The 21,625-nt window shown below is 37.4% G+C and overlaps 1 protein-coding gene across 1 annotated transcript in view; it reads left to right on the forward strand.

Annotated features, from left to right (window-relative positions):
- Positions 1-21,625, forward strand: part of COG5 (component of oligomeric golgi complex 5) — a 191,326-nt gene that overhangs the window by 66,845 nt on the left and 102,856 nt on the right. The window contains exon 7 of the mRNA XM_054198346.1: positions 12,012-12,142. Coding sequence (XP_054054321.1) covers positions 12,012-12,142 — 131 coding nt within the window. The remainder of the gene's footprint in view (positions 1-12,011; positions 12,143-21,625) is intronic.

Below are 21,625 nucleotides of genomic sequence, written 5' to 3' on the forward strand. Positions count from 1 at the left end.
AAGGAAGAGGTGGGAGGAATTAAATATGCATTTATTAAAGACAAAAATTATATATATTCTAAAGTACCGAGGGAGTTAACATAGCTGACACTAAAAAAAATGCAGTTCTGCTTTTTCAGAAATGTTTTCCTGAAGGTGTGAGTATGAAAGGGGTGAATGGTGGGTGCTGAAAAGAGGCAGGAGAGACCCACAAGGAGAGAGGAATATGAAAGAGATATTTGCAGCTTATATATATATTAAAGAAAAAAAGTGGTATTCCCCCTTATCCAGGGGCCAAGATAATAGCATGATGTTTTTAAAAAAATGAGCACTGTCGCACTACTGATCTTAAAGTATCTCCCGGCATTTACAAGTATGTGTTAGAAGTGACCCATGTTCTCTCATGTACAAACTGACATTTTTGGATGCATGTTTTAGTGCAAAAATAATGATAAAAACTCAAAAAAAGCAGGATGTGTCTCACTGAAATGAAAAAATGAAGTGCAGCTAGAAATTACGAACTCAGTAAGGTAGTTGTAGATTTGTACACCCTAAGTCCATAACTGTCCGTGTATACCTTTATCCAGATGTAAAAATATTCAAGATTTTCAAGGTCATTAACCATAAATATAATGAATGAAAACACACAAGTGAACCAAAATCCCTCTGCCCTCCATTGAGAGCACTGATTCAGCGAAGAGTCAGCCATCTTTGCCATCTCAGCAACTGGTGGGATGTTTGAAAGAAGTTATTTTTGACTAAGATTTTCAAAACACATCATCCATTTTTGTTCATTTTCTTTTATCATTGCATGTGTCTGTTGCAACATGACATGGTACTGATGGAAGCTGAATCATTGTACCTTTAAATAGTACTGTATATTGAGGAATTCTACTTAGATATTGAATGATAACATGTTAATAATATTTAAAAGCTGCCAAAAATAACAGTATTTTCAGGCCAACATGTAAATTTAGGTTATCTTTTACGTCCCTCTACTTGTAACTATTTTGCTTGCTTTCATGGCTTTAGTTATGCTGCTAACTTAGGTAATAAGAGAGAGCCCAAGTCATATACCTTCATTTAGATGAGTCCTTGTCTTTGTTCGGGGAAGAGATGGTTTTCTTCAGCCACTCCAGTAATACAGTTGGAAGGGCGTAATTCCTTTACATGGCTTTATGATGCAGTGCAATATATTTTCAATGCAATTATCTCTTGCAGATATGAGAGCACATTTCTTTTCATCCTGCTTCATTGTATATACTGATGTGATGCTCCGTTTCAAGGAGGACTGCTTTTGTTCACCTGTTGGGATTTTAAGAAATATTTTCCTGACATTAAAAATCCTGATTAATGTCTGCTTGAAACTTATTAAGAACAAGTTTTATTCACCCCTATGTTTTCCAGTTTTGGATGCTCTCCTGAAATTTGAGCAGAAACACTGCTGGCATTGGTAATGAGCAAGCAGTGCAAAGCTATGGGCTTAGGTGGGGGTGGGGAGGAAACTGTCAAGGTTTCTGCCTCCTTCAAGGTGGGTGATGGCACTAAATTACTCTTACAGATTAATAAAACCAAACTGTATGAACTGATTTGTATTTGTACCCTTTCGCGAGTTACATTCCTTCATATTTTTCTGTATCTTGTTTTTGAACATGCTATCATTCTCATCTCTTTCAACCCCTAAATTCATTTCTTCAGTAATCCCCCTCTTGGGCTCCATCTCTCTCCTGTTCCATATTATACCTTTCTGTCCCCCTTTCTGTTTCCGTCTTTTTCACATATGCTGTACACATTGCTTTGCGTCTGTGATGCTATGAAGTCTGTTCAAAACAGAAATAGGACAAGTAGATTTTTACTGGCAACATTATTTTATTTTTACTTAGCTCCAAAAAAAGCCCGAGAGGAGTATTGACTTGTAGCGGTATTATTGCTTTGTTGCCACAATAAATTTGATTGTGAAAAGTCCACATACATCTGAAGAGCAGTTCCTTATCTGTGCAGTGTCTAAATTAAACTTCAATGAATTTATTATGGAGAAGTGGTGAGTTTTCTATGTTTATTTTTAATGAAGAACATCTTAATTATTGGAATAAAATGTGGACTTTGTCAATGATACAGATATTGGTTTTATTTTCATTATTATAACTTTTGCTTCATGTTACAGACCTGTTGTACTTGTAACTTATAGGTATCGGTGTAAGAAATTTTCTTTTGAATGTATTCTGATTTCTAGACCATAGCTCACATAGAATATTTAGGGTGGAGTTGGTTTCAGCCCCATCCAAATGCTGATGATGAATGGCATGAATTTCACAGTTCCTTGTGAGTATCTTATCACAGAGAATTTAGAAAAAAAGCAGTTTTAGTTACTAAAAATGTTTTGGGAGCTCCTGAGGAAGATTCTCAAATCAGCTTCTTTTGAGAGAAAGCTTAAGAAGCTTAGGGTGATTTTTAGGGTTCTAGATCTTAATGTTTCGCACTTCGCCAATTTTAATTATATTAAAATATGATGTGTACATTCCTGCAGGTGAATATCCTCTGTGGGTAATGTGTACAGCACCACAAATATGGTATTCTCCCCAGATGCCTAATCAGAATTTCCTATGCTGTAGCTTGTGTCTCTTGCCTCTTGTCCTATTTGTGCACCTCTGAGAATGGTCTGGCTCTGTCTTTTCCTGACCACCCATTAGGTAGCAGAAGATGGCAGTTGGGCCTCTTCTTAAACATCTCTTCTCTAGGATAACAAACTCACTTCTCTCAGCCTCTCTTCATACTCATTTGTTTGCATCCCATGTCTTGGTAGTTCCCTGTTGGAGTCACTCCAGTTTGTCAGTCTTGTACTGGGAGGCACGGAGTACAGTGGCCTTACAAGTGCCAAATAATATGAATATTCACTTCCCTCAGCCGTTGCTACATTCAGTCCAGTACACAGTAGGTTGCCTTTGTTGCAAGGACATACTGCTGGTTTACATTCAACTTTTTGTCCCCTGGGTCCTTTTCTGCAAAGCTTCTTTCCAGCCAGTGAGCACCCGACCTGTTTGGGTGCGCAGGGTCATGCCATCCCAGGTGAACAGGGCTTAATTTGCTTTTGTTGAAATTCATGATGTTTCTGTCTGTCCATTTCTCAAGGCTGTTGAGGTTCTTCAGAATGGCAACGCTGCCCTCCAGGGTACTGAGCACTTCCCCCAAATTGCTGTCACCCATAAACTCACAGAGGGTTATTTTTGTCCCATCACCCAGTTTACTAAACAGCATCAATATCAGCGTATTAAACAGTATCAGCCCCAGGGCTGACCAGCCACCAGCTGGATGCGGAGTCGTTGCCCACTCTCCTTTGAACCTGGCAGTCCAGGCAGTTGAGGAGACAGTTATTGGGCAAAATAGAAAGTAGCAGTTTTAGCAGGTCGTGATTAAGTAAGGTTGTGAGTCTGTATTCAAGGGGTGGGGGGGGATCTAATGGTGTGTGGGTGGGGGAACCTTATGGGTGGGTGGGGGAACCTTAAAGTAGTTCCCACAGCTCTTGCTGTAGGCCTAAGTGAATGTGGGAGTAGTGTGGTATAACTTGTGATTAGACCTAAGTAATGTTTGTCTTGGTGTGTTAAGCTATTTTCTGAATCATGGCATTTTCACAGGAATGTCTCCAAAATATGGTGCTCATTGTTAAGTCAGTGATGATGATAAAAATAGATGTCAAACTCATTTCCATCAATTCCAGATCCTGCCTGGCATCTGATTTCCAGCCCAGGGAGCAGTAGGAATTAACTCTTCCATCAAGACAATTTAAATGCAGATTTAATATAACGTTAAAAATAGCTAGTCTGTCTTCCTCACTGCTCCTCCAGTATTGTTTTCAGCTTTGGGTGTGTTTTTTGTGTTTTGTGCATGCAGTCTGGAGAGAAATAGCAACTTTGCTCTGTAGATACGATTGGTCATAGATGATTATTAAAGTACCACTAAATATTTAACTATATTCTTTAAAAAAAATCAGCAACAATCATTTTGGGGAAACAAAGTTGATCCCAGGTGCAGGATGACAACCTATTCCTCCTTACTCCAACCTGCCTGTGCACCTGGAAATTTTCCCTTTGTTTTAATATGCCAGAAGAAGTTGAATTCTTTCATACCTATGTGATCTCTAATTTTAGAGTGTTGAATTCTCAGTTTTATTCTGAAGTAAAGCTTTAATCAGGTAATATAATGCTCCATCATTGCAAGTGTTCAAGGTCAGGTTGGATGGGGCTTTTGAGCAATAAGATCTAGTGAAAGCTGTCCCTGCCCATGGCAGGCGGGTTTGACTAGATGATCTTTAAAGGTCCCTTCCGACCCAAACCATTCTGTGATTCAATGATAATACAATGTAGGTGATCAGTCTGTTTTTACAGTACAAGGTAATTGTCTGTGTTTAAATGAGCGGTTCAAGTTTTGCTTTCTTCGAATCATATACTTTGCACCAGTTTGCTTTTGGTACTGTTGACCTCCTTTCTCTAAAACTAAACCAGTCTTGGCATGGGATTGATATAAAAAGCTGAGAAGTGGTTTGCTTTTATTTTTAATATCCCCTTTCACTAGGGACAGCTGTCAGAAACTATCTATACCTGGTTGTCTAATATATTTTATTTCCTTTTCTGGACTTAAGCAGCAAGAGTGTGTTAACATGCTGTCTGAGAAAGCAAACAGAAATACAGTGCTGTAGGCCTCACTCAGTTCCTGGCTCCAGCAGGACAGTTTTGTCTCAATGTTGCTCAAACAGCTAAAACCTTTGGTATTATGCATACGAGTAGTTAAATTTTAAGATGGTAGAAATTGGTTAAATAAAGATCAGGAACTCCAACGGCATTTCAGTGACAGAGAGAGATTTTTATCTTCAGTTGTTTCACTGAGGAAAGTAAAAGTTTGCAGGAATCTTGTCCTGCAGGAAAAGGAAGGAAAGATAGCAGGAGTTTTGTAAGTAACTGTTTTTTTTAGTAAAGTGAAATTTTCTTCCTCTTCAATAACGAATTCATAATACCTGCAGAAAATGTTCAAAATCAATGATTTTAAATTCAAAATTAATAATTTTGTAAAGTATATCTAGCATATATAGCATATTGTATATGGCACATAGTATAGAGCAATGACATTCTTACTTTGAACACTTTACAAAGCACCATAATCTGTTAAGTTTTTATAGGAATAATCATCTTATTCTGAAGAGCTCACGCTGTGTAAGATGGCTGTAAGATATTGTTTCATAGTAACTGTAGTGGAATCCCTTTCATTTGATTTAAAGGCTTAATATAAGCCTTGTTTCAGCAAGTACTTTGGTGCCTGATGCGGGGCGTGGGGCAGTCATTTCAGCCTAGGCTGAGAATTAGTCTGACTGAAACAGAACATGGAGAAAGCTTCTTCTCTGAGGCACCAGCTTCCAGTTTGAAGACCTACAAATGTGCCTGCTCTTGCCATTCCCCACCTGGTCTTTGCATCATTTGCATGGGAAATTTAAGTGCCTCTGAGGAGCAGGCCACTGTTCTTTAAGTTTAGGTTGTCCACCTATTCCACTTAGAGAATAAATATGTAATATTTGATGTTAGGTTACTTTCACTGAAGGGTGAGCACTAGTTTTCTGCTGAGGTATTGGGATCTCAGGCTCTGCTCTACGACTGGTTTTAGTTTTATATTACCTATATTAATAAAAAAACCCCACCCAAATGAACATATTCAGGGCCAGCAGCTTCCTAGGGTGTTGGTTCAGATACAACTCAGGCAGACAGGATCTCATCCCTCCTTTTCAGTAGCTAGTGCTGTAACTAACATTTCTATTATGACCATGGAACTTTCCATGCTGGACTAGATTTGTGGCCCATCTGAATGAGTAAATTACTTTGAGGTACTTTAGAAGCAGATGGAAAAAATTCAAATATGTCCTCAGCAGTTCTAATAAATCAGTCCACTTATTTTGTTTGTGTTTTGTGCTTGTGTGCAGACACTGCTGTAGGACCAAAGTCTGAACATTTAATAACCACTTTCAAAACTGAAAGGACTGTCATTACTGAATACTTCTCTCTTGTAGAAAATATTTTATGTGCTTTTACAATGTCTGTGCAGTCTCTTCTGATTTTGTATAACAGAAATAAATATTGCAAATAATGATTTAGATTCAGTTTCATGAGTATCTTCTACCAATTTGCATGTGAGCTTCCACCAAGAGAGATACCCACCGTCTGTGGGTGATATCCTGCCTGGGGGTTCTTGACCTCTCCTGTGCTCTTGTGTGTCTGCATTGTGGGTCGGATCAGAGAGTGCCTTGAGATGAAAACTAACTCAACAGAAAAAACTCTCATGAGTGCTAAAACTTGGAGGCTGGGGTGGAGTGAAAGAATAGGGAAGCAGGTTAGGGGCACGGAGACGGAAACCAGAGCGCGTTCCATTCAGGGCAGCCCCTGCTCAGATCAGCTTAAAGTAATAGCGACATTGCAGTTCTACTCCATCTCGACATTCTTTATTTTTAATATGCTCTTTCTAATGGACATTTCAACCAATTTGTTCTGATGCTTAAGTTACCTCTACATAAATTTTCAGTAGGAATGCTGTGCTGTATGCACTGTAATGTTTGTGCGGTAGCAGTCTTCTACAGTATTTCTCAATAAATCATGTTTTGGTAGCCTCTCATCTTCTGCATACTTAAATCCCAGCAGAACTCCTGGGTATCATTTGGACCTGTTGACTTTTTGGAATTTAAATCAGTAGTTTCTTCCAAAATCGTAATTTTTCTTCATTATGGAAGAAGAACAGCCTCAGGATACAGAGATCACCAATATTTTCTGCAACTGAGACTGCAGAAGCAGAACAAAACAAATGACCTGTGGAAAAGCAATAAGCCCCAAACCTTCCTCAAACAGGCAAACAAAAATCTATTATTTTATGATTCTATGATTTTATTTAGAATTTCAGGAATGCCTTTAATTTCCTTTAATTCCCTCCCCGTCTCCCATGAAACACCTCAGTTTGTCATTGGATTCTTGCTACTTATGCATCGAGGGTGGTGGTGCTGATCTTAGGTGTTTGTTTCTAGGGAATCCACTTTAGCTCTTCTAATTTCCTTCTTTCCTCCTCTTTATTAGCGTCACTGAGGTTACTTCTCAGAGCACAGAAGGATTTCTCTTTTGGCTCAAGTAGCCTCTCAAGTGACGCGGTCTAATCACATTGGTTTATTGCTGGCTGTCCTGGTTTCCTCTTTGTTAGTGCACCTGATTGTGCTGTTGATTCTGTAGCTTCTAGCAAAAGCTCAAAATCAACTCAGTCTAAATAAAGAGCCTAATACAGTTTTTGTTCATAGGGGTGCTAGCTTCATAGTTATCTTTTTTCTCAAATACAGTTTAGTATATACAGAAAGTTTTAATTCAGATTTTTTCCTATCTTCATTATATATCATCACAGAACAATGTTTAAGGTCAAAAAATGAAATCATATAATAGAAAGATTTTATGTTGTTGAGTCACTTAGATTCAGAAAAGCTAACCGTGTTGCTCAAAGTATTGTTTCTCTACCTAATGTACTATGTGCATATCGGATTTATATCTCTCTATTAAACTGCTCTTACATAACTGTCTGGGAAATGTTGGTTGAAAAGATGCATTTTTAAGCAGCATGTCAGCCAGTGGATTAGAAAACCTATTCAGATTTAGTAAACCAAGAAAATTTGGAATTGTAATGACAAAAATCTTTGTTCTTTAAGAAATATAAAGTTCCAGCTCTTTGTTAGGCTGTGGTAGATTATAAATGTCACTGATTCCTAGGGCTCAGTGTATTCTGCCTTGGCACATAATATTTTTGTTCAAGAAGAGGATTCAGCAGGCAGTCTGTATTTTAAGTCCTTAAAAAGTCATTTCCAGCTGTGCTTTCCAAGCTTAATAAGGTATGGTAGTTAGAAGGGAAGCAATACCAACACCCTATGGGAGAGTTAGCGATTTGCTTTTATTTTTATGAATATATATAAAAAAGTGGAATTAGTAGAGGAATGGCTATAGGACTATAGTTCCTTCCTCTCATTTCCTTGCTGGGTCCAGTGAGCAGAGGTGACTGGAGCAGGGGGTTGCATGCCACGCTGATGTGAGGGCAGTGCAGCCCTGGCGTGTGGTCTTACAAGATATTTAGGTCCTAATTCGTTTAAAGCACGAGTCTTTGCAAAGTTAACAGAATGTAGTGTATGTACTTTTAAAATCTGTTTGGGTAGAGGTGACAGTTATAAATACAATACTCACTAAATCTGTTATGGTTCTTATAGTATTAGGTTTACTCCGGTGCTTTAAGGTTAAAGCAGGGGGAAAGCTGACAAGTTTTGAGCTGGGCCTCAGTCCCCGCAGTCTGTGCTAACTGGCAGATAAGCCATGGTCTCTGCTTAATTCCTGAGAAGACACAAGTACCTTACAGCCTGTGTCATCCTCACCTCTGATCATGGCTGTAGTGTTATCAACTGACTGTGCACGGCAAGAAACAGAATAATGATTGCACAAGTGCCTGAAGCAAAATCCTACATTTGCCGGTCCCTGGGTTAATAACTGGTAGTATCTTTGTTGTATTTCGTGTGACATGGTTTCTTTACTAACTAAAATTGGCCAGTTGGAATGTGCAAGTTCCTCTGCAATATTTTAAATAAACTGGATCCTAAATGCACGGTGGTTCTGGCTAGGATCTGGCTGCCCTTGCCTCAGCTGCCTTCAGTTTCATCGTGCTGTCCACGATGGCAGCATCACTCCTGAGGATACATGAGTGTAGAGATTCCTAATACGTTGTCTGTTTAGACGATAGAAACTATCAAAAGGCGCATATCCTGCTTGTGTTGCAGCTTCTGCTCTCACATAGGGATGGCAGGAAAGCACTTGCAGGTGTTTCTGCCGTAGACCTGCTGTCCTTATGAAAACTGCTTTTCTTTTGAAAATGGTATAATACGATTGCTAGGGCTTCCCTACTGGTTAGAATAGCAACTGTGAGCATCCGTAGCAGGATGTCTGGCCACTGAACCCGCAGAAAAGGGCCTCTATTTTGAAGTCCTGCTGAAATGCATTGTCCCAAAGCACTTTGTTAGGATTGCGGGGAATTTGGAATGAAGCTGCAGATTTTGGCAGTTTAGCAGGAGGTGGCTGCCAGTCTGAGGCGCAGATGGAGGTATTTGGAGAACCCAAAGCAGCATGGTTTTTCTGTTCCTTCCTTAAAACCATCAGAAGGATTAGATTTTTAGCACTTGAAATGGCTTGATTTAGATTTTGAGATAAAATACAGCAGGGAGAAACAGTCTCTTTTTTAATTCTCTTCCACAGATTTTTATGTGGATTTAGGAGATGAGAACGATATTTTAATTTCGTTTTGTTTAAGCAGCCTGGAGTTGCAAAATATGATTTTATGACGTAAGTGAACTCCACAGCAGATCTTGTATTTGTGGGCTATGTAAGTCTTTGGTGATATTTGCACCTTTTCAAATCTCATGTTGCCAAGAAACTACTTCAGAGTTTACTATGGCAGTAGACTTAATCTGTGGGTAGTTCTTCGCACCTTTTTTTTTCCTGTGCAGCTGAGAGGAAGGGGTCAGAAAATGAGCCTTCACATTCAAGACACTTGCCTTTTGAAGTTAGTAATTGAAGTTAGTGGGAGTTTAATATTAGTTTTAATAGGTTCATATGCAAGGCCACCTGTAGATATGCAGCTGAGTCACAGCAAAAAGTTGGGGGGAAGTAATGGCTAAGTGTGGCTGCGGTAGCCCCTAGCAAAAGCAGCTTTGTGAGCTTGCCTGCGTATGTGCTTCATTAACAGCCTGTGCAGCATGAGGTGTGCTGTCCTGCGGCTCGGCTGTCCTTTGACTTCTCTGATCCATTTTTAAACAAATGCATACAGACAAAAGCATTTGCAGGCCTATCTTAGTAGACTAAAACCTATTTGACATACTGTACTGTTAAGAGAGTTGACTTCCTTTATGCCTTACTAAGCTTTACGACATACTTCTCTAAACTTTTGTTTCGGTTTCTTAGGCGGCGTTTTTTTGTATTCAGGTAGGGGAATGTTCTTCTCTGCATAGCTGTGAAGTGCCTCACTTGGAATTTTGTGTTCAGCTGTGAACGTGTAGTTGCTAAAATTAATCTGAGGTTTAGATTAGTTTATTGTGAATAAACAAAAATAATTGGCTACTAAAGTGAAAGGTTGTTTGGCAAAGATTTAAAACTTCAGCTAGTTTTGCTGGAATTTAAGTCTGTGCCTTAATAAACTTACTGAGAGGACATAAAAGGAAGATAACTTTATTAGGAAGTCATAGTGGGCTGTTATAAATGGAAATAGTGTAACATTGTCTGGTGAAGGAAGTGTCTGACACTGGGTGAAACGCCTTGGCCGTTATTTTGTTAGTTTTATTGGTTCTTTCAAAAGAAGCAGTGGAAGACCTGCTTGACTCAGCAAAACACTGAAAAATGTGTAAATGAGAGTGGTCTGTGTTATTTTGGAGATAAGCAGTAGCGTAAAGGTCTAGGCTACCTTGACATGGGGAATTGGGATGATTTAAATCTAGAAAGATAAAAAAAGAGGAATGAAAAAAAATTCAACGTTGTTTAACTCTGAAGGTTCCTCAGGTTCACTGGGTACCTTCCTAGACTGCTTTTACATTTCTCTGTGGATCTAATCTAAGGCACCTAGACATGTTCAGAAGTGTTCATTTTATAAATTTAATCTTCCATTTCCCACCTAATTTATGTCGTAATTCAGAGTTTTAAGTGGAGAGGTGTGTCTGTTCTTGGAGAAGCCTAAAGCAATGGGTGTTCTCAGGTCGTGTTTTCCATATTCCAGGGACAGGGGTTTCAGAACAGTGGCCATAGTTGGTTTGATTTGTAAAAATGTCCAATAGTTGTGGGTGTAATTGCATAATATTGGAATGATTTTGAGTTCTAGCCCAATCTAAGCAGTAGGTCTTCATGAGCCTGAAGGAAATTGAATATACAGTTCTTGCATCCCAAGTGAGTGTCACTAACAAATGAAAGATGTCTGGGAAGAGGCATCCTCCAGCCCTTCTTTCAAAGACAGGTCAGTAGTTAGGCTAGGTCAGGAGTGCAAGATCAGCCAAAGAGCCAACAGAAGGGAACGTAGAGGTTGGGGACCTCAGGGAGTGCAAAAAAGTTGTTTTTACTCCCTGGCTTGTGTTTTGCATCTAAAATTGTCCCATGTGAAAACCTAAATAGTCCAAAGAGCAGGCATTATAATGTCGCTCCCTTTAAAAGAAAGTGGATGTGTCTGGGAGAAAGGATGTCACAGATTCAAACCTGCTTTGATAAAGGGAGGTGGAGTGTTGGGTTTTTCACTTGCTGGAGTGCTCTCATTACTAAGTGGCTATTAGTGAAAGATGAAGTGATTTGGCCAAATCTACATAGCCAAGGACAAAAGCTGAACTTGAATAGGTTTTCCTGCTGCAGTCCCTAGCAAACCAGTAATCTGTAGATGCCCTGCTGATGGTGGTTTCCACAATGATAATAAGTTTTGTGATGTTTCTGGGATTTAAAATGAAAAAAAATTACTGCTTTCTTTTCTTGCCATTCTTCTGTGTTTGATTCCAAATGTTTAGAAGTGCAATTTAAATATACGAAGTATAATTTAAATCTATTAATGTCTAATACATCTGAAATCTCAGATCTTAGTGCTTATTCAGACGTCTGGTTACAGATGTTTAATTATCTGGTTAATCCTTTGGGACAAGGAGATGACTTCTTGCGCCTTCCCGCCCTGTTACTGAGATTCTGGAGTTCCTAGAACTCGTGCTGTACACGTGCTCTTCGGCAGTGTCTGGGTCTAGAGAAGTGCAGTGAAATAAATTCAGTGTATTCAATATCCAGCTTATCGTGAGTGATAATCTTTTGATTTTCAGTTTTTCTGGTATAATATGTTACTTTGATGTACTCTATTGTCAAGTGTTGTATGTAAAAATGTCCCTTGGAACTAAATATAACTTCTAAATGTTTTAGGAAGTTAAAAATGTTCCATTGTTCTATGTCATGCTTATCAATGTTTTGTTGCTTTTATAGATTACCTTTCTCAAGGGATAGATCTCTCTGGAATAGAAGTAATTGAAAATGACCTGCTTTTTATTGCAAGAGCTCGGCTTGAGGTGGAAAATCAGGCTAAAAGGTTGCTTGAACAAGGTGTGGAGACTCAGGTAAAATACGCTTTCTTCTTTACTTCCTTTCAGAAGTGAAGTGTAAAAGAACTCTGAGCTTGATTTCCTTTGTTTTGTGTAGCATTGTCTAATGGAGATTAAATATGAAAAAAATCTTACATGAGAATTTCTTATGTGAGAATATCCAAAGAAATTGACAAAACTGGCCTTGTACAGTATTTGCAGGAATAAAATTTTTGCAGGATCTGATCTTGAAATTTGTCAGAAAGTGGGTGCTGATATGAAGAGTTTACTCTAAACACTGTGCTAAAAGCTTGGTGATTGGTAGGACTTTGCATTAAGCACAGTATACTACGTTGCCAATATTGCCAAGCTTTATGGATAAATCTGAAAAATGCCGGTTCTTAAAACTGTAAGAAGATTTCTACATTTTAGCTGTGCAGTAATATATTGAAATGATTTGAAAGATTTCCCATTAAAACTTTAAATTGCATTTTAAACTTTGAGGTAAATATTCACTATAGGGAATATAAAAATGAATATGCATAATTACATCCATCCATATTAAATATAATTATCTACATTTTTAATAACCTGACTACGTCTATTATTTAACTGTTTGTAGTATCATTAGTGCTGTCTTCTTGCCTTTTTAAAAATTCATGTTCTTTTGTCTGTACTTTTTTATGTTCTTTAAAAAAAGTATTTTGAATCCCCATTACTACAGTAAGAGGAAAAATCTAGTGCAAGTTCCTATGAAATTTGGGTTTCAAATCAGAGAACAAAGAGGATTAGAGTAAGACATTTTTATGCTGTTTCTTACCAACAGTTAAACTTACCTGTAAGTTAATATAGCATTTGTTTATACTATTGAAGGTTGACATGAAAATAGGACGTATACAGAATGGAAAATCTCTTCATTAAATTGGCTTGGTTAGGTAATTGAGGATTAAGATTATCAGTATGTCTCAAACTTGTACTTAGACCTCTCATTTCAAGTAATTTTCCGCAGTAGTAAGTCATGATTGTGGTAAATACCTTTGGCTATTTACTGATAGCAAAATGGTAGGAAAAAGCACCCCGGTTTTTGCTTGATTACTATTCAAATGTTGAAACTCCTGGCTATTTGAGCATGTTGCCAAGCTGTGATTGGGCTTGTTACAAGCTGTGAAGCATATGCAGTGTTAAATAAAGACTGAACGAAGATAGGGCCTGGGAAAAAGCAAGTGGACATTTATTTTAAATGTAGCAAAAGTCTTCATCAGTGTGTACTCCTTCTAGTTTTTCATGTCAGATTTGACCTTCTCTGATAATTTTCTCTTCATATTAAGTACTAAAACGGAACTGACAAAGAAACCCTGGGGAAATCAATCCCACTCCACTTGAAAAATAGACAGATTTATTAGGTGTTCTAGGCTGTATCCAGGTAATCAAGAGATTATTAAAGTATATGCCTGTTGTGCTTTAGCCAGGGGCCTGTTTCCAGCAAATGGAAGATTGCTTGGAAGAACATTATTAGTGCTTGGTCATATCAGAAGTGGGGATGTTTTCATGAAGAGGTGTTGGGGTTTGCTGTACAGGTTTGTTGTTGGATATGATTCATGGATTTAATGTTGGAAAAATAGTGTGCTTTAGAAAATACACATGCAGGCATTGCCCAAAAAATTTAGAATTTGAAGTATGACTATAAGTTAGTGTATCTTTGATTCTTATTTTTGTAGCTGTGTGTTTTATTTACAAGCTGATTTATATTTATACATCCCAAGCCCTGAGATTTCCCGTAAGAGGACATGGGATCTTCATCTTTTCTTTTGTGTTTTATAGCACAGAATTCCTCAGATAAGCTGTCTTCCTGCTAGTACCTATTCTGGTAGACAAGTTTATACCTTTGAGAATAGTGCATCTGTATTTGTCCAGGTGGTTCTTCAGTTATTTGATATTCGTATTTGCAATTGCAGTTTTCGTTTTCACCTTTGTTTTGATCTGCTGTGTAAATAATACACGAGATCAGTTGCCTACATAACAGCGAGCTGTATTTCTGTATTTCATCCAGCAGTTTTCAGCAATGCCCTAAGAAGAAAGTTAGTCTTACATCTCCATTTTAGAGTGTCCACCTGGAAGAGAAGCAGGAAGTGGAAATACATTAAAAAAGTAAAACTATAAATATCTCCTTTTAAGCAGAAGTCATTAGAATTTGGTAAATGTCTTCTCTAGAATTCAGCCTTTTTTTTCCGAGATGCTGCTATAAGTTACTCTGACAAAAAGAACAGAGCTAAGAAGTTGAAACTGCCCCTTTCAACATTTTGGTATACCTCTTTTGTTTAAGTAAGAAACTATTTTTGGTTTTTTGATTGATCAATGATGTATAAGTCAGAAGGTAATGAGCTGTGCCCAGATTCCCCCAAATAACCACCAGAAGTAGCACATGAAAGCAGATACCTGCCTCTAAGTGATACATTGTCTTTTTCTCTGCATTGTAATTCGTGTTTTTATTGCATGTCCATCACTGTAGCATTTGTGGATTTCTCAGAAGAAATGACATCTCTCTTTCCCTCTTCCTTTGGAAGTGTGGCATTAGCCATTGACTGCTTCAGAAGCGAAGGCTTCCACTCATGTTCGTGGTGGTATCTTTAAGCTGCCATCTCAGTATAAACTCAAAGTGTCTGCCAGTGTGTCTAGACTTAACAGGCTTTCATAGAGCTCCCAACCATGCATGTCTTCCAAATCCTTTTAGAAAGACTAAGCCCTCTTTGCTCTTGTTGACAAAAGTAATGCAAATAATAGCAAACCTGATCAAGCAAGGGTACCAGTGGCTGGGCGAAGGATTTTTATTGTCACGTATGCTTTGTTACGCACTCCTAGTGTACATAGCACAGATTGGTGCTCTTTTGCGACCCACAGAACAGTATCAAGAAAATGGATTCAAACCCTGTCCTTACTGTTTAGTCCGGAACTCCCTGGTAGCTTTCTTTCATGCTGTAAGCAGGTTAATGGCAGATAGTATAGAAAGCAGGAGAGGCTTTTAACAGAGATACATCAAGAACTTTAATAAAGTCACTGCTCTAGGAGAAGAGACAGCAATGTTTTCTACTTTAAAAAGAAAAAAAGATGTCTGTATCCATCTTGCAACTGTCTGAAGCATCCCGAGCATTTCTTCTGCTCACAGGATGAACTCTAGGCAGAGGAATCTAGATTTGCTCTTGACACCACATCGCCCCTTTATTCAACAGCAGTATATTGTGTAAAGCAGATCTGAATAATAAGAAATTACTCAGAACAAGAGAAATTTGTTAAGATTACCATAGCTCGATTCCAGGTAGAACGGTTTTTCCAGACACAGTGTTGTGGCTGCTATACTTACAAAGAAAACTTTCTCTGCAACTTAGCTCGCTTCAAACCCCTTCTGCTGTGTATTGTCATGCTAAGTGTGGGACTTCCCTCTTACAGCCAGGGATACCCAAACTTAATTCCATTGGGTAATGATAAGGTTGGTAGCACTAGCAGCCAGGTCATGTGTGTGCAGAAAAGAGGTGCATTTCCATCTCCTCCATCTTTACTTCTCTGAAGAGGTAGCCCTAGTTCTGAGCTAAGTTCCCTGCTTTAACAACAGTTAGGGGTCTCTTCTGCATAAGAGGGATGGATTTTTGCATGTATGTTCTTGTATGCCTGAAATGGGTTTGGGATCTACGCTCTTGCTTTTGAATTTACTGATACAAACTTTTGTAATTAGTTAGGATAATGGTGACAGCTATGCTATCATTAAAGATTGATTAAAACATAAAATATCCATTTAGGTCAAACAAGACATGGTGTGGGGATGAGAGTAGTACTCAGATTTCCTTGGGTTTGCACCTTAAATACAGCGTGTTCTCTGTGTTGCAGAAGCATTCTGTATCTTTGACCACAGACAGTAAAAAATTTTCCTTCTTTGTCTCCTGGAGTCATCTGTAGGTGTCTGACTATTTTTTTAAGGAAGGTTTTGGATAAATTATGTGATGTTTTTTGCCCAGTTTCCCTTATTTAGGGTGTGGGCAAATTTATTTTCCTTCCTAGCATGGATCTGGAGAGAGTTAAATTCACCGATAATTCACTGAAATTGTTCTGGTGATCATGTAGTAAAGTTTCTTGATTGTATTAGAGAAAGCAAAAAATAAGTCTAAGTTTAATAACTATCCTTTGTCCAAATGAATGATAAATTGTGTCTGTGTTTTTTTTTAATACATTTTTTTTTTTCAAAATTAAGAGCTTTAGAAGTTACAACCTCACAGAATAAAGGGTAAAAAACCCCAACAGAAATCAATCCTAAAGTCTACTTCTGTAAAACGTTCAAATGCTGGATTTGTATGCATAGGAGAAATATGTAAACAACACAAACAAAAAGGTCTCATTTAATTTCACTGTAACATCTTTATACTATTGTCACTTTGACCATATTTTGGGACATTTTGAATTTTCATATTGTAACTCACTGAGTAGAATTTGTTTTGTGAATTGTTCTGTTTTGCTTTCTTTTTCATACTGAGCCTTTCCTCTGAGTTGTCTTCTGCATAATTAACCAGCTGTCTGGAGGTGATGACCAAGAAGTTGCTTAATTTATCTCAGCTCAGGGTCCCTAAGCTAGGTGTTTTTGTAGCACAGCTTGCAGTGTTAAAGCAAAATCGGCGAAATTAATGTGAAATCTTTCATACACTAGCATTTAATCTTGAGTCAAGGATCTCTAACAATAGGTCTTATTTGTTATCCCCAAGGGATTGGACAAGAAAGTATGCATGTAATTGACCATTTTCCCGGACATGATCATCAAGAAGTTGCATAATTTATTTCATTTCAGGGTCCTTTTAGCTGAGTGCTGATGTAGTACAGCTTGCAGTGTTATGGCAAGATTGGTGAAATTAATCTTAAATCCTTCATAGGGTGGTGTTTAATCTAATGTCAAGGATCTTAAACAGTACATGCTCTTTATTATCCTGTGGCAGCATTTTCCAGTTGTGCAAATGCACTTGGAGATGTTTGAGATATTCAGATATTAAGTGTGGCTGGCAATGGGCTCCGTTTTTCACTTTTTTGGTGAAACCTGGGAAAAGATGATGATGTTGCATTCTTGAGTTACTTCTAGTTATTACTGCCAGAGGTGTGGATGGCTCTTGCAGCACTGCTCTCTGGGCAAGGTCCTGTGATCTTGAGTTTCTCATTTTCAATCTTGCGTACTTTAGCCAGAGTGTATGTTTCACTGAAACATCCTTTTTTTTCTAGTTTAGTTTATGATATTTTAACATTTTGATTTAAATCAAAGTATGCTTGCTGGTTTTTGCTGCTTTACTGTCTTCTTCAGATTTGAATGCTTTCAAGTAAAATGGGCTGTGCAAATGAGTGAATATGCTGTCTAAAGTTGTCAGCTCCATGAACAAGTGCTTGACTGGAGAACAAAGTCTAATATTATAGGAGAATGTCGCTTCGTGTGCCCCACGGTAGTGTAGTGGGCCTCTTAATGTTTATCTTCAGTTCATTTAGCTTAGGATGTGTTACGTTGCCAACACTGATGTACTGTACTAATCAAAAGAAAAATTTTAACTTCCAGATGTTTTTGCCTGCCCTTTGCTGCTTTCACATATTAGCTGTCATATTTTGTCATATTTTTCAAACAATATAAGCCCTTATGTACTTTGGAATGTCAATGGAATAGATTGCTGTTATTGTAGATGTGCATAACTGCATATGTATGCATAATTACAAAATTATCATTATAATAGCAAATAAAGTAGAAAAATATGAGAAAAGAACTACTCCAATGTGGCACACATCCAGTCGTTTTTTTATCCATATACCGTAGGTTATTCTCATAAGAAGTCTGGAAGAACTAGAGTTGAAATGCTACCCGGAGTATACCTTTTTTTTTTAAGTCAAAGAGTAGTAATTGCTTTTTTTTCTTTTTTTTTTTTTTTTTTGTTTTGTTCTAACATTTATTTCTACTTTGAAAGCTAAAAGTTGGAATTTAACCTCATCACTGTCAAAAATTTAACCAATATAGTACACTTTAGGCAGTAGAGGTTGTTTCCTTATTATTCCACAATCTCGATTCCCTGGAGGAGAGCCTGATGGAAACTAGACTGAGACAACTATTTCATAATAAAGTGATTGACTACAATATGATATAGAAATGGAAGGCATTTTTGATTATTCAGTTTGAAGTCAATTACTTGAATCTGGAGTAAGTAGACTGAAGTATTATCTGTGAAAAGGAAAATTTGAATCTGCTTGCTGCTTTTGGCATAGGGTGAGGGTGGTAGCTATAGTTAACTTTAAATCATCTAGTTTTGCTTAGTGAGATCCAAAGCTTTTATTTAAATTCAAGTTAGCCACCCATTTTACTGCTTTTTGTATTTCTAATGTAGGCAGAGACGACTTATCTCAACATGTTATAGCTGTCATATTGGCTTTCATTGTAAAAGATCACAATAGCATTTGAGTCTGTTTAATTAAAGTCCTATTATCTTATACTGTTTCTGGTTTTTCTTCTACAATAGTTCAGTACGCATATAGAGAATTTTCACTTTATGTGTTTATATATCTTTACAAATTTTACTCTGTCCGAACCTTTAAGTTTCTTTGTCACAGAAACAATTATTCAATTTCATTTTTTATCTTCAATATTATGGTTATGGTTTTTGTGATCTTGTTAACTTCCTAAATCAGATTCCTTCATCTGGCCATCTGGTGCATGGCACTACTGAAGGAGTTTTCAATAAATCTAAATTATTTCTTAAACTATTTTGTTAAGATGCGAGATAGCAGCTTATGGCTCACCTAACAACCAAAAAATATCCTCCAAGTATGCGTTAGTTATATCCTACATCTGAATGGTAAACTTCATGGGGATTAACCAAACCTTATGAAATTTTCCCTTTACTGTTCTGGTCTAAAAAGAGTTCATTTTATCTTAAAGTATGATCTAATGGAACCGAAGTGTTAACCATACTTCAGTAATTCAAAATCACTAAGCTAAACACTAAGCATGAATTTATACCTCTGAATTATGGATTAAAATAAACCACAGATTTCTCTGCAACATAATCGGCTGATACTGATATAACCTAGAATATCCTTTCAGTTTCCATAGGAACAGATGATAGAATGTTTTGAATCTTGGAATAGCTAAACTGAATGTCTGGCTTCAATATAGTTCACTTTTATTTTGCAGCTTGCAAAGGGCTAAAAAAGTGCTTAAAAAAAGAAAGGTGGAATACTAGCATAACTTAAATTAAAATGTTTTTAGTAGCAGTAGTAATAACAACAACAACAACAATACTACTACTAATAAAAAATAGTACTTTAAGGTGTTTCTGTGCATAATTCTTCAGGTGTTAGTTTGGTGTTTTATTATACGGGTGCAAAAATATTTCCATATCCATAGGTAAAGAGAAACCATTAACTATTCCTGTGTGTTAATGCCTCTTTAAAAGTTTTACAGCAACAAAAAAATCTGTCTCATAGGTCACCTTTAAATTTCATCTCCAGCTATTGCTTCATCTCGCTGTGTTACACTGTAGGGGTATATTTTCTCATTAAAGAACTCCAGATAGTCAGAAAGAAAAGATCAGCAAAACTTTAGTGGAATATGTAGTGTGTTATACAGGTGTCTATGGCAAAAGGTGATAATCCAAGAACAGGCAAGGAAACATGCTAGCTGTAGTAGTACCTGCTTTATTAGATGTTTGACATCTTTGTCTTAAAGTGTAAATCAGAAAAGATATGCTTTGAGTGTAAAAACATTAACAAGATTTAAAAGATACCTCTTTGTTTGAGGTTAATGGGTATGTAACTCCAGTATTGATGTAGAGAGAAAATATGGAGGCCTTGTTAACAAACCACTAGGAATCTAAATGCCTGTAACTGGAGGCATCGTGAATGCAGGTAGAAATGATAATATATGGCTGGCTGCTCAGTACTTGGGCTCTTTTCCTTTTTTGTAACTCCAACATTTAAGATACTTGATCTTTAAAACATTTTGTATGTGGAAATTGGAATCATACTGAAAGCAAAAAAGAAAAAAGAAGCAAAATGAGGAAGAAGTAGCAAGTTAACTTGTGATAGTTTCTCTTTTCAGTTCTCTTTTCTCTTTTTGGTCTGTGAATGGAACTACACTATGCTGAGGTAGTTCAAATAGTAAATTTCTCAAATATCCATATTCCAGTATTATTTTCAGCTACCATTAATACAGAAGACTCATGAGAGCTGTAGTTATTAGAGCACATGGGCAAGTTTAATAGCAATATTTTGAAAACAGAATGAGTTTCAAATAAAAGCAGTATCAGGGCTTTCCTGCTTAGTACTAGAACATAATTTACTGTTGTAAATGTGCAGGGAATCCTGTGTCACATGTTACTTTCTGTATATCGATCCTCTTTGATTAGTGGTTCTGGTTTGCACTTTTGCAGCATCTTTTAGAAAATTTAGAAAAAGTAGTAGGTGGTTTGGGCAGGTATTAGCAAACGTCATTCTGCAGTTGGAGAAATGTAGAGATATTCTAAATGACATGAAGTAAGCAGGAAAGTTCTTAACAAAGTATTTGAGTTTGCAAGTTTGTATGCTTTAACAATTAGACAAAACCGGCCCCTTCTAACAGGCCTTGTTTCATGAAAATGCTATTTTTCCTCCCCTATGGAAATAACTTTTATTTTCTTAAATAGATCCTGGAAGCCTCTATTTTCTAACCCAGTAATATCTGCAGCTATAATTGTTTATATTTTGAAATACATTGCAGTTAAAGTAGAATAAACATTGTAAAATGAACGTAAATTATAGTTCTTTAATTTATGCCCAGCAGAAAGTTTGCGTGTGGGAGTGAGGACAAGGGGCTAGCTAATTAGGCACCAAAAGGCCCCTTGCTTTTTCCAGCTCTTGCTAGGAGTTTACCTTCCCAGCTCTCGATGGGTACGTGGCCATGCAGCTATGGAGCATCCTCACCTGCATTTGACTCCACATCCACTTCTGATAAACTTCTGCAATATTCAGGGTCAGGTTTGGTCCTTATAAAGCTGAAAGATTATTACGCACCAGGTATTGAATTTATGAAGTGTCTATTAGTAAAACAAACAAAACGCACAGATTTTCTTTTTTGTGATGAGGTAGTATTGGGAGATATTTTATCACAATATATTAGGGGCTATGGTTCAGTTTATGGTTTCAGCAAAGCCTTCAAATTTAATTAGGCACAGGTTAGAGAACTTTTTTTTTTCCCCTGTCCTTTGGAATTTCTTTTTCTTCAAATCATATTAAAGCAGAGAACTGAGAAATGAAAAGATCGTTGTTTCCCAGAGTTGGATTGTCTGACTGCCTCCACTGGGGTGATGGCAATGGCAGTACCTTCTGTCGCAGTACCTAGGCAAGTACATGTTCAGGATTAGGGCATACCACCATCCTGTCTTCCTCCATCCTTCAGCTGTATGCCATTATACTTCTAGTTATTCAGGCCTCAGAATGCCTTCAAAAGCATCCGAATTAAGAAGTCCCCTCGCATTGGCC

Source organism: Rissa tridactyla, chromosome 1 (assembly GCF_028500815.1).
Source record: "Rissa tridactyla isolate bRisTri1 chromosome 1, bRisTri1.patW.cur.20221130, whole genome shotgun sequence".
Taxonomy (NCBI): Eukaryota; Metazoa; Chordata; class Aves; order Charadriiformes; family Laridae; genus Rissa; species Rissa tridactyla.